The sequence below is a fragment of the Motacilla alba genome, chromosome 1 (genome assembly GCF_015832195.1).
Source record: "Motacilla alba alba isolate MOTALB_02 chromosome 1, Motacilla_alba_V1.0_pri, whole genome shotgun sequence".
NCBI lineage: Eukaryota > Metazoa > Chordata > Aves > Passeriformes > Motacillidae > Motacilla > Motacilla alba.
Genome location: NC_052016.1, coordinates 115,856,162 through 115,870,304, shown reverse-complemented (window position 1 = coordinate 115,870,304; position 14,143 = coordinate 115,856,162). Strand labels below are relative to the sequence as shown.

At 41.6% G+C, this 14,143-nt stretch overlaps 1 protein-coding gene across 6 annotated transcripts in view; it reads right to left on the bottom strand.

Moving 5' to 3' along the window:
* Window positions 1-5,929: 5,929 nt before the first annotated feature.
* Window positions 5,930-14,143, bottom strand: part of PRRG1 (proline rich and Gla domain 1) — a 35,268-nt gene continuing 27,054 nt past the window's right edge. For 5 of the 6 annotated variants that reach the window (XM_038136360.1, XM_038136384.1, XM_038136378.1 and 2 more), the window contains one exon: window positions 5,930-13,720. In XM_038136360.1, the coding sequence (XP_037992288.1) occupies window positions 13,202-13,720 (519 nt within the window). In that variant the 3' untranslated portion in view covers window positions 5,930-13,201. The remainder of the gene's footprint in view (window positions 13,721-14,143) is intronic. The other variant, XM_038136348.1, reaches the window with a different exon arrangement.

Here is a 14,143-nt window from a genome sequence, read left to right as displayed (position 1 = left end):
TTTTTTGCATGGCATAGACATTACTGTGTGTGCTTCTCCCACATCTCTCGCTGTTTAATTGCTATTAACAGTTGGGCAGCTCTGTGGAATGGAGGAATTAAGTAGCTTGGTTAGTCACTGTTTGTGCAATTGTGGCTGCTGCACGTGTCCCTGCACAGCCCATCTCAGGCAGGCACATGGGGCCATCATTACCTGTGCAGATGAGCTGCCACCCTCCCAGGTCAGGAGTGAGGATGCTGGAAAGCAGAGTCATTTATGCCACAGGGATTGCAGCAGTGGTGGGGTGGAAAAGGGAGTGAGCCTTAAAAGATTGGGAAAAACTGTACTCAGAAAATTGCCTGGATAAAGAACTTCTATATGGATGAGGACAGATGGGTCCCTAATGATTCTGTGCCCTGCTGTGAGAAGTGGCTGTGCTGCCATCATGAAATATTAAAAATTAATTTACTCTCTGTTTTATTTTGCCTTTCTTTTATTCACTACAGGTGGTCAGGGAGCACCATTACCTCCCAAAACTTTTCTGCTGGCTGGAGAGTCACCATACTGTCATGAAGGAGACTGATGAGGTGTCTTTGCCCACAAGGTGTATTTGAAAGGATTCTTTAATAAGTCTGTAGTTTCCTAAGTGGCTCTGGGAAAGCCACCAGGAAGATGTGCCCAGAAAAAGGTGAGCTGGGAGCAGTGCAGCCCAAGCTGGGCACTGCCCAGTGTAGAGGGCACAGAGCAGCTGCTGCTGGCTGCACTCATGGAACCCACTCAGTGCTGCCAGGAGAGAGAAAATATTTCTGATGAGAATGAGAGGCAGATTAAAGCAGGAGTGGAAACAGTCACACATCAGGCATGCCAAAGGGGCAAAGGGCACACTGGGGCCAGGCTGGCAGGCTGCCATCCTCCTGTCTGCCCCGTCACGCCCCTGTAGAGGCAGCAGAAGGCAACAGGCAGCTCCAAAAAGAGGATCCTGCTGGCTGTGGGCACCAAACCATTGCCCAGCCCGAGGCCAGGGGGGGCCTGGGGCTCTGCAGCCCCTACCCAGGGCTGGCTCCAGCAGGAAAAGCAGTGAGGAAGAGCACTGGGGGCTTCTGGCCTGGTCTGGGGGCAGACCCTGCTGTCCCAGCTCCACCTGCTGGGCCCCTGGCTCAGCCACAGAGCTGCCCCACAGCCGCAGCCATGGCTGGCCATCCTTGGCTCTGTGGTGCTCCCTGGTCATGTTTCCCATCCTGGCTCTGCCCTGGGGCTGCTGTGGTGACAGGACCACCCTGGAAACCAGTATGACCATTTACAAGTTCATTTTCCTTTCATGAAACCAGTGGTCTTCTCCGGACTAATTTGCACCAGCTTTTCAGTGTACTTCAGCACTAACAAACCACTGGATAGAAAATTTCCTTTATATCAACAAGATTTGCTGAATGGGAAAGGACATTACCATCGAGAAAAGCAGTTTTTTCCAGCCCTCGGAACCAAATGCCAGCCAGCAACAAAAAAGAGAAGGGAGGAAAAAAATTATGGAAATTATAAAAAGTTCAGTGACTTTAAATGTGATTCTTTACTTGTGTTAAATATTTAACAGCAAATTGCAATAGACTTTTAAGCAAAAAAAAAAAATTTGAGGGGACTTACAGGAAATGTTACCTGCAAGACACATATGTAAATAGGGCTACACAAATTTTATTAAAGCATCATAAAGAATAAAGTACAGATTTAGTGTGACATGCAATTTGTAAATAATTCCCAAATCTCCAGTTAAATTTAAACACTGGGATGGATGTGCACATGCAGAGGTTGGATTTTGGTTAATTGCCATGGTTTAACTGGTGAGAAAAAGATGAGAGGAAAAGCCTGAAGAGTTTTGTCAGCTCAGACACTTCCCAAGTGACCTCCCACCCACACACAGTCCCATGCTCACAGCACAAGCTGCTGTGCAAAGCCACTGAAACATGCTGGTCACAAAGCACAAACAAACAGAATCAGTTTCTGATTTAAGAAGTAGATAAGACTAAACCAAAGCCAAGCTGAAACTTCCGCCCAAATGAAGAACTTTATAGGACAGGGCTGGTTTTGTCTAGTGGCAGGGGACAGAAGCAGACTGCTCCAGCCTCTTCCAGGGCTGTGCCCACAGCAGCAACCTTTGTGGATGATGCTATCCAAAGTTTGCTGCAGTTAAAATACACTTCTCTAAATCACCCAACTTTCAACATGCCTCTTCCCACTCTCTGGTTAAGTAAATACAAATTCTCAGTAGCTAAACATAAGCAAAGAGGTTCACATTTTTATCTCTTATTTGATTACCACCTCTGCTTCAAGATTTGCAGTGAGTATTCCACAGCACCCAGATGATTGACATGTTTCAGAACTGGGGCATCAGCCACTACTGACTAATGACAGTTCAATTCATTATAGTTTACATAATGTAACTGGCTGAATCAGCTTATCATTAAGGGAATTTGCATACCATTTAGAGCTTTCGCAGTCAAGTTCATGACAATTTCTTTTTCCCACAAACAAAGCTGTTTCCCCAAGTACCTTCCAGTTATTTCCTGCTTGGGATGTTTATCTATTTCATGGGGAAGGTCAGTAATTTCAGCTGAGACAGATTGGCAGAGTTAAGCTCAATGGGAGCCTGACCCCAGGTTCTGTAACCAATAGATTATATAATAGAGGTTTATTACTTTTCAGAAGAAATGACAAAACTAAACATTTACAGACAGATTGACTTTCCTGTGGGGTCACTGTTCATTAAATTTCCCACTGCTTTTACAATCTGAGCTGCTACAGTCATTTAGCTTTTAGCTCAAGTCATTAAAGCAAGAAGATTGTTTCTTTATTACCTTGTGACCATTCTTCATTTTAATGACATTTTTCAAGCTCTCATCCTAAAACTGGCAAACACTATTAAAAAACCAAACCAAAACAAAACTACGCCTTCTGTGGCTTTAAAACAAACCCAGTTGCTTCCATCCTTCTCATTTAATATCTGCCAGGCACTGATTTGTGCCAGGCAGGTAGCCAGGTGCCTGCTGGAGAGAGCTGGTGAGGATGCAAACCTCCTTCATCCAGTTACCTCAGAGAGGATTGGGAAAGAGGACACAGAAAACAGTAAGAAACTGTAGAGAAACTCCCTGCAAGAGATCCCATCCATCAAAGAATCACAGAATAAAATCACAGAACAGCTTTGGTTGGCAGGCACCTCAAAGACAATCCAGTGCCAAGCCCCATGCCATGGACAGTGACACCTTTCACTAGACCAGGCTGCTCAGAGCTCCATCCAGTCTGCCCTTGAACACTTCCAGAGCTCCTCTGAACAACCTGCGCCAGGTTCCTCACCACCCTCACATTACAGAACTTCTTCCTAACACCTAATCTAAACCTACTCTCTTTCAGTTTGAACGTGAAGAAATACATTGTTTTATTTCTTATTGGGTAAATAAACTGTAATATTTATAACTTTTCTACAAATAAAATTAATAACAAGATTAATTACTCATCTTAACCACATTCAGTATCTACAGATTTCAACACCTACAGGGACATTACTTTTTGGACCATTCTTTCAGGTCACAATTTACTTAAAAACACAAGGACCACAATATCAAATATTTGATGAGAGAACCGGATAAGAGAATTCTCTTACCTTACATCCCACATTTCCCAAGTAAAAAACCTTTTCTACACATTCTATGTTTATTACAATAATCTAATTCCTTATTTTTCTGATAACACAGGGCTCATGTCTTAGATTTTACATTGTTTTGATGAAAGATTGAACAAAACTTTTTCATATTTGCCTCTTGCTCATCAATTGTGACCTTTTAACTTTGTTTCCTATCACAAACATCTGGGAGGCAAACATCTGTTGAATCAGTATTCTATGACTTAGAGATGTTTTTTTGAGCCCCTAACCCAGCAGACTGTAACAGCTAAGGATGCCAAAACCAAGAAACACCTGGGGGAACTTTGCAGCTGAGCAGCAGTGGGGGAAGGAGGCCAAGCAACATCTTAGGCTGTTCCCAACATTACAAGCTCCAATTATTTTTCTTTTCTAAATCCAGATTTATTCTTTGAGGCCATCACTAAAATGTTCTTTGCTTTTGCACTATGAAACAGATGGCATGAATGTGCCCTGTAATATTATTGCTACGTTACAATTTCACCATGTAATGTTCAAACCACTGGGTTCATTCAGTCCACAATTAAACCTCCATTCTGCTGAATCCACTGAATAAAATGGCAGCTGAAAAAGTTTCAGGTTGGCAAATCAATATTTCATTATTTGTCTCATACAGGTTTATTAGCAATAGAAACAAAGCTCAACAACAGATAAAAGCTTGAAATGGTTACTTGGAAAAATGTAATGAGAATGGACTTGTGCACAACCACTGCATTTTTAATATTTTTGCTTTTTAGTATGTCTTTTTCAATATGATGAGATTAGACAAAATTGCTCAATTCTTTTCTCTGTGAGGTTGGTCAAACTACTGGCTGAAAAAATCTTTCTCAAGATTATATACAAGTGAAAGAAAACTGCTACAAATTTAGCTTGGCATGGGCATGAATAAAAAAGAGAGTCTAATCTGTGAAGAGGTGTTCTAAAAAGTGTTCAGTTCAAGAGGAACATGACTAAAGGGAAAAAAACCCTGAAATACAGCAGGATTTAACTCCTTACAGTCCTTCATCAGTGTTTTTCAAGCACAGCAAGAGTCAGCTGTTCAACACATGTAATGGTTTACAGCCAAAGGCAGCTACAGGGACTTGCTACTCTCCCCTCGGAGGGATTCTCACACCCAGGGAGGGTGGAGTTGATACATGAATACAGAAACATTCATAGAAATCCACTCCCTCGATTTCTTAAGGTGAACACAGCAGGACAAACTCAATTGTTACCGACAGAGGCTTAAAAGGGAAATGACAAGAAAAATATTGCAAATCTCTGGGCCCTAGGTGACACTTCATCTGCATGCCCTGTAGAGATAACCTTATTCACACCACCAAGGGAGCAGAGAGGTGACTTAAAAAGATCCTCAGGAATGAAAACACCTATCAGGTGAGACAGTCACGGCCAGGTTGCTGGGATAACCTCAGCGTTCCTGCATGACTTCCTCCGCACCAAGCAGCCTCTGATTAACCCTCTCTGGAAGTTGACTCTTTCACACAGATTCCACCAGTGCCGGCACTGGCCCATCCAGTTCAGCAGACCCGTATCTCTGGCTGCTCTGCAGGGTGGCTGGTTCTGTGTGACTGCTTCAATATGCCCATTTTCATCTCCTTGCTGTGGATTTCCCGTGTATCTTGAGACCAACCACAGCACCAAGGCAGGCCAAGCCAAACAGAGATGCATGTGTTAATTTGATCCAAATGTAGACAATAAACCTATAACGGTATCAGAGACATGTGTACATGAGCAAAACCAAGGGCTTTGGAGGACTTTTAAACAACTGCTAGAAAAGTAATTACTTCAGTTGAACTGGCCCCTTCCTTTTTTTTTTTTTTTTTTAAAAAGCAAAAATACTAGACTATTATTTAATTGCACTGCTTTCTTCAGATCTGGCCTTAAAAGAGACCTTTTAACATTTCTGAGTGCCCTTCAAATAATTAGATTTGCAAAACTCACCCTGTAGCATTCTATTAAAATTAACTAATTCACCCGCCTGCAGTTTAAGTAACAAAGGGAAGAGCACAATTTGTATCAGGCGCTGGACAGTGATGGCAGGAACACTCCCAAGCTACCTTCACAGGATTTGTTTAAACTGCCTTCAAAGCCATGTAAAAAACCTGCAGCTTTTAGAACTTGCCCCAAAGAAATTAAAAGGGCAGCCCCTTGCAGAATCTCACCTGTGACATCTTGTGGAAGAGGAGCAATTGTTCACTGCCAACAACAATAATCTCTGTAAAAGAAAGCATAATTGAAAGGATGATGACTATGAGCAAGTTACTAGTTTGTCATTGTCACCAGCACACAGGAGGTGCCAGATGAAAGGTCCACAGGCTGTACCTGGTGCTGAAATCCTGTGTCAGACAACAAAGTGAACTCCACAGGCCTCCAGCCATTGCAAGCCCTGGCACACCAGAGCCCTGGGAAAGGGCAGGCCATGGGAAGGGAACGCTCTGGGGATGTGAGGCAGCACTACTCAGCTGCTTGGGGGGGATTTTGCACACCCCAAAACAGGACTCTGGGAAAAGGCCTTACACCTTTGGTGGGACTTTGGAGAACCCTTTTCAACACAAAATGGGCACAAAATGTGGTGCAGGGAGTACTGGTGAAGTGAGATGACTTAGTCAGCCTCATCAAGATAAACGCAGCAATCTGGAAATCTCTGGACAAATGAGCAACATGGGATGATCTTTTTTCAGTCATGTTGCTAGGAGACATCACTGTAGTCAATCATAAAACCATCAACTGCTGCTACTCAGGAATTTTCTTAATAAACACTTCTATACTGAACAGTAATTCAGTGAAGCTAAAATTGCTTATGGGATCATGCTATTTTGTCAAAAACAAACAAAACCTACACTGGTGAAGATTTCTCAGGTTCCATATGAAATTTGTGATCCATAAAGTGTAATACCAAGGTTGGTGTCACCAGCATATAAAAAAAAAAATCAAGAGAGCAGCTCAAACAGACACCCTATGATATCCCATAATAGAAATATATTGGTCTGCTTTCCAACAATCCATAAGAAGTAAGTAAGTAAATTAAGTCTATGTTAAGTAGTTTAAATTCACTATACCCAGGGATCTGCATATAGTATAGAGAATTTCAAAGGATTTTGAAGCTTGAGAAAGATAAAGACTGCAAGCTCAGTCTAATATTCAGAGCAGCCTAATGCCCTGCAATAGAGGCAGCTCAAGTTCAAATCCTTGCTCCAGGGCTGTGGGTGAAGGTCAGGGTGAGAGCCAGCCCTCCTCAGGGGCTGGGGGTTTGCTGACAACTTGGCACTGGGATCAGGATTTGTGAACAATTGTCAGGAAGTCAATGCTGGGTTATGCAGTAAATGCTGAAATCTGAAAGGAATGGGCAGAGCAGAACCCCCCTTTTTTAACATTCCTGCCAGTGGAGATGGGTGTTTTCATGGAGCCAAGCTGCCTGTGTGGAAAGGCTGGAAGGTAACAAGGGTGGAAGCACAACTAGGCAAGAAAAGGGAAACTAAGCCACAAGTAACACTTCATAAGGCTGAAAAAAATGATTGAAGAGAAAATAACCTTAGAAATGATTTTCAAAGCCACATTTCTTTTAGAGAATCTGCACAATAAAAACATCAATTGCTAGGCACTTTCCTAAAGAAGCATGTGAAAGATTTTAGGGGGAGCAGAAAAAGGAGGTATAATTATTCACAGTTTTATTAAACAAAATGCCAAAACCAGCAAGGTAAGAGGAAAAAAACCCAACTTACCCAGAAACAGAAAAATGAAAAAAAAAAAACAAAACATGTAGCTTCTCATGATTACATGTATATTTTACCGTTACCCATCTTTACGGAAAAACCTATGGTCAGAATACAACCATGAACAGAAAAGCAGACACAACAAAAGCATAAGGAAAGGAATAAAAATAGTAATTCTAATAGTAAATGGCAATAAACTACTTGTGCTAAGAGAGTTTAGGGGTACTAGCTGGGGAAAATGTTTGAGCATCGCCCTTGCTTTCTTTGACAGGACCATTCTACACAGAAAGTTCTGGCAGGAAATGCTGCCTGCAGTGGTTTTAATCTTGGAAACAACCCACATGAGGTGGCTGCATTCAGACTGGTAGGGAAAAGGCCACAGGTGATAACAGACTGTGCCCCACTGTGTGCCACAGCAGGGTGACACCTGCCTCTGGTCCCATACGCTGCTCATCCCCTCAGCTCCTTGTCCAGCACTGAATGCTGCCTGGCCTGGGTGTGAGCAGACCAGCAAGGTCAGGGGAGAAAGCAGGGAAACCTGGGTCCCAGAGCCACTTATGTACAGACGTGTGTCACCAAACAAACAGCTCAGAGTCCCTGTGCACAGCCGAGAGCGGCTGCTGCGCCGCTGCCAGCGGCAAGAGCTGCGTGAGAAAATAAAGAAAAATCAAATTGGAGCCTCTGACCCATGGAATTGATCCAGGGTCTGTTGTGCAGGAAAACACATCCCACACCACAGGAAAGGCCAGGGAGACAATCTGGTACAGATTATTCCTTATGCAGAGATTTCATTGCTGGCAGTATCAAAAGGAATTTTTTAAATACTTGTTTGCTTCTTGCTTTAAGCTCCTCAGCTAACTCTGGGAGCCACACAGTAATGTACAGTGCTTCACAAGAGGAGAAGGAAACAGCAGAGCACGCTGAAAATTGTCACTTTGATTCTTATTCTTTGTTCCTGAAGGGGAAAACAACAGTGTGTCAGTGTGTCTTTATTGTAGGATACACACACAGAGGACAGGCAAAGAGGACACAGATCTGATATTACAACAAACATTTGCACAGATCTAAATGGTAAGCAAGTCCTGTATAATATATGTGCTGGAGATATCTGTATCTAACTACAGACAGATAGACATGGTGATAGCATAAGCAAGACCTTTCCTGCACTGACTTCTTACTTAGCACTCAATAACTCACTGCCAAATGAAAAATACAATTACTGAGATACCCCTGCAGAAGAAAAGTGTACTTCAACTTTCTGGCAAAATTCAAAGTTCAATTACCCTGTAGCAAATCAATCAAATGTGCATGCAGCAAGCAATGAAAAAGTACAGATGTCACCTCAGTGCTTTCAGCTGAACATGGTTTTCCTTCTTTTTAAAAATCAGCAAGTGGCACTAGGAGACATTTACAAAGCTCACATTATGCAGAAAATAAAAAGAAATCTATCAGTGTGATTTAGAGCAGCACAGCACAGTGCTCTGGGCACGAGAAACAATAAATAACGAGCATTCATCACTGGTAACCTGCACAATGATCTGATTTTTATAGACACTGAGATTCATGACCCCAGTGCAGCATCCCCCATGCTCCCGCAGCTGGAAGCCAGGCCTGCAGGGCTGAGCCACGGGCACACAGTGCTGACGGATGTGTGGCAGGACACGACTGTGTGTGTGCACAGCGAGCCCCACCTAACCCAGGCAGTGTCCTGGCTGGATGGTGCTGGCCTGGGCTACACAAATGAAAGCTTCCTAAGAGGAGCACAGGCCCACACTGCACTGACAGCCTGGGGAGTCACTGCCCTTTGCTGCTTCAAGAACCTTTCTTTGCCCTTTTGTTCAGAGCAGCACAAAACTGCACTTGAGTTCACAGCCCTGAGATGCAAACCTCGCCCTGGGCTTCTCCAGCCTCTCCCACACACCCTGCCCTGCTGGACAATCCCAGGGACACTTTATCCTGATTACCAGAGTGGGAAGGGATGACACCACTTTGTGTTGCCTGGAATGGAGACCTCCAGTTTTCAGCAGGGATTATTACACAAGGTTGGGTTTGGTTTTGTTCTCTGTTAATCCATCATTCCTAGAGCTGACATGGCATGCTGTCACCACTTTCAAGTGGCTGAAGGGAACTTTGAAATTAGGTCCTCCAACATTTTTTGCTAGTTTCCTTTCCCTCAGACTGTGACTTATTCTGTTATGGCTACAACAAATCACAGAATATTCTGAGTTGGAAGGGACCAAGAAGGATCATCAAGTCCAACTCTTAAGTAACAGCCCATACAGGGATTGAACCACAGCCTTGGTGTTATTAACACCAGACTAAGCAAATGAGCTCATCTCAGTGTTAAATGTTTTTTTTTTTAAAAATAGGAAACAATACAAATTCACAACTCTGATAAAAACTGAGCCTTAATTTTAAAACAGTAGAATTGCCTACCCACAAACAAAATTATGACTGTATTTTATATCATCAAAACAATTGATTCATGAAACGGATTAAGTCCATAGAACAATGGAAATTAAAAGACCACTTAAATACACAAAGTTAATACTCACAGTAGTTGCGTAAAATTGATGTTTTGAAACATTAGAGGCATCTTAAAAATTTTTATTTAGCATATTGAAAAACAAATGTTACAAAAAATTTTCTATAAACATCGGCAAAAAATGTTTAAATAGGATCATTTAATGTAAACCAAACCCCTTTAAAATATACAATACTGTAATCAGAGGTTATTTATATCCAGTGAAGAGAGAACAACCTTCACTAATGTTAATATCATCTAAGCAAATAATTAATTTCCATAATTTCTTAAAACAGTGCCACCTTTAAGTTAGTTTTAGTAGCTAAATCATTTCAGTCCCAATACAAGATGAAATTCAGTGTTACATTCAGAAGTGGGAAAGGCAGTATCCTGACCATTCATGTCATCAGTCAAGACAGCACTGCATTCAGAGCTGCAAAACCTTAGAGAGGTATGACTGTAAATTTATATTTATTGCATGACAACGCAATTACAGGATAGGTAAAACAAAAAGAAATAAAAAAAGCTGTAAAAAACCCCAGTACAAATAAAATTTTATTTTTCAATCTGGTTAGAAAAGCCAACCACAAAACTAAGCTATTTTCCCACATTTCACAAAACAGAACAAACAATTTGTAAGTTGACACTATTCCAACATGGAGAAAACTGTTCACGTTTTAGAGAAAATGCATTTGCACAACTGTCCCACACAGGTTTTGTTTAGATATTAAATTTATTCATCAAGACAAAAATTTATAGCCCGCAATGGCTTTCATACTCATGTACTCACGGAAAAGGCATTGTCTAATTAATTTAGCTTATAGATCACTAAGTTTTTGGTTGTGACTTCTTTTGGAACGGCAAGCATCAATTTTGGATTGCACATAAAAGTATCTACAGGACATAGTAACAGGATAAAGTAATATACTCAACTTAGGAGCCACAAACAAACCCTTCAAAAGGGGCAGTGGAATACAGAGTAAAGAAAACACAAAGAAGGGAAAAGCCACCTCATCTGTAAGCTACTAAAGCAGACTGCCCTTGTTCAGGGATGATGACAGCTGCTCAACAACTTAATGCAATATGGGTGATCTCCATGCATTTCCTACAGGAAAGTCCTATATCCTGACAAGGAAGTTACTGCTAAAACTCCTATCTGTGCTGGCAGGCACAGGAGGTGCCAATATGGCACAGACATGGAAGTACCAGCTCTTCCTGAGGTGCTTCCTGCATGCTGGGATGAGGCACTTTGTTCTGCTGAATCTGCCTAAAGCAGTTTCTTTATTAACTCTTGCTCGGTTTGAAAGGAGCTTTAACTTCCCCAAGTGGCAATTCAGGATTCACAAGAGCTAAAACCACTTCAAAAGAAAAGGTCTGACCGTCCACAAACAAAACCCAGGCAATTTTTTACTACAAGTGTCCAAAATATACTGTACTTATCTACTTATCTTAATATATCTATTATATATAATGAATGTAAATACGAATTACTGTTTCGACAAGGGAGCCAGGAGTTTGGCCAGGAGATCATCTCTAATACAACTTGCCTTAGCAGCTGAAGATCCCCAGCAGGCAACAAAGGCAACCTACTCTGCCAAAAATGAGAACTCCTGACTGCACTTGTCAATAGGTTAAATCATATTCTTATCAAAGTGAACACTTACACACCCATCTATAACCATCCAATTCCTTCCAGTCTCCTTCCCAACAATCCTTTGGGAACAGTTGGGCCATAAGAGCCCATAAGAGGGGCATTAAGAGCAATTTCAAACAGATGGCACTGGCACTTCATCTGAGGTGTTTGAAACAAGACAGTTTGGGTTTCTGTTGTAAGAAAGCCAACATAACATAATTTAGTCCTTCAGGGCTCAACACGTTTCAAATGGTGTTAATTGATTAGTAGAACAAAGCACAGTACTAAGCTATTGCCATGCTACTTGGTGTGGGAAGAAAGATAACTGAAACTTAGTATTCAGAAATTAAACTGAGCAATTAACTTTTAAATCAACCTGTAAAAGAAGAATCACCACACTAGAATTTGTACCACCTAAACCAAGTGGATGAAATTCTGTACAAGCCTGTATGTAACTTGCATCCATCTCTTCAGCCTCAAAAAGTCAACCCACACTAATGCTTGGGGTTATGCCTGCATGTTCTTAAAATTCCTTGTTGGAATGGATAAGCAATAAATTTATTTGTTGTTGAAAAAAAGATATTTATATTCTCTGCGAAGAATTTACACAGGCACCAGTACAAGGTGTACACAAGGTAGATGTCAGTAGACAAGGGAGTATCAGAACTTGAGGAAAGGGTTTATAGCTGGCAAAACCTTGAGGAAGGTTTTCATATTTGGGGAAAAAAGGAAGACACTGAATTTCTTTCCTTTTCTCCCTTTAAAAAGGAAAGTAATGCCTTTGGGTGTATGTGCTTATAGATTACATCCTGGTCCCAGTGAAAATCGCAGTAGGAAATCCACAATCAGGATTTTATCCACTCTTGAGTACTTCACTATTACTGTTGCATGAACTTTCAAGTTCTGAAGTTACCATATGCACACTTCTCACCTCTAGAATACAAAAGTAAAACCAGATAGGAAAACAGGAAAGGCAGAACACAGACAAAAACTTACACCATCAAATTCACCACTTAGTATCTTGAATTGTCAGCTTCTAAGCATTTACAGAATTTTGAGCTGTAATAGCAAAAGCTTTAGAATACACCTCTCCTGCTAGGACTCTGGAATTATTGCTGTTACACCAGCATTCTCTACACGAGATCCTGGTTTGAACACAAAGGCTCCCAGCCTCCTGAGGGCCAGGAGAGGGTGCAGCATATAAAAAAAATCGAGGTGAGAAAAAGGAACAAACCAGACAAGAGAAAATACTGCAAATTCAGTCCCCTCTAGTGTAAATAACTATTAAAATGTTGCTTAAGGATTCCCTATTGCAGGGAATTCTAACAGTCTGCAGTAAGAAAGGGGAGGGGAATCCCACAAATCTTGTGGGGAATGTGGACAGTGTTTGGAATAAAACAAGTGATGTCCTTCAAAACAGAGGTACTTTTGAGAAGTATGACAGAGCACCACATCTGTATCTGCACTACACTCTCCATACAGATTCCTTGTCTTTTAAGACATTCGAGAGGGGAAAAAAGATCCCAAACCCAAAGAACGAGTGAACCTAAAAAAGGTGAAATTCATTGTATACAAGTCCATTAAATTACAGAAATGCATAATAAGCCAAGATAAAGTGCTACAAAATGATTAATGATTTTTAAAAGGTCCATGGCATTCTTCTTGTTTTACTTGGTACTGGTAACAATGGGGGTTAGTGCAATGGCACTGGCTGAACTGGAATTCACAATGTCTTCGTACTGTGGGGGTGGATCTAAATGCTGTTCAGTTTCGCTTCTTCTCACACTGATTTCCCCAGTGGCTTCCTCATAGGAAGGAGGAGGATCACAGTTTGAGAGCCTTGTGGATATTGAGTCTGACCGTGCATCCGAATAGCTCAGACCTCCTGGAGAGAGCCCACTGACTTCATACATTTCCTCCTGCGGGGAATGAACAATGCTGAGAGGCGGCGGGAGGGGCCCTCTGCCATCAGCACCATCGCCCAGCGCTCCGGGGGCTCCCCTGTGCACGTACACCGACTGCCTGCGCATTTTCTTTTTAAACAGGCATCTCCAGATGACAAAAACGACAATGAGGATAACAAAAAGGCCAATGATTAATGGAAATGCAAGGTAAAATGAATACCAGCTATGTCCTGTGTTACTTTCTCCCTGGAGTCCGTTTTTGTAGACTTTCCAGAACTCTTTCTAGAAGAGCAAGACACAACATGTCAGAAACGATAACACAGTTAATAAAAAACAAGCAATGTAAGCAAGTTGTTTCAAAGAGTGAGGACAAAAAAAAAGGCATTTCAAATATTGATGATTAAATAAGAACTGACATGGATAAGCACATACAAACTTTCAATTTTACTTCTTATGTGATTAGTGATATAAAAGGGATTTGGTTTTGTAAACAAACTCCTCACCACTTTTAACATTCTTATATTTGCACTCAGTGTTTACAAACACGCAGCAGAGACAGGACTAAGTGAAAATACACTCAGAAAAGAAAAAAACCTAACCATAAAACAAACTAGGAAAAAAAATATCTCAAAAGCCCCTGCCTAATCAGCATGCACATCAGCCATCTGGTAGATGAGAATCTCTCAGCACCACTCAAGGCACAAG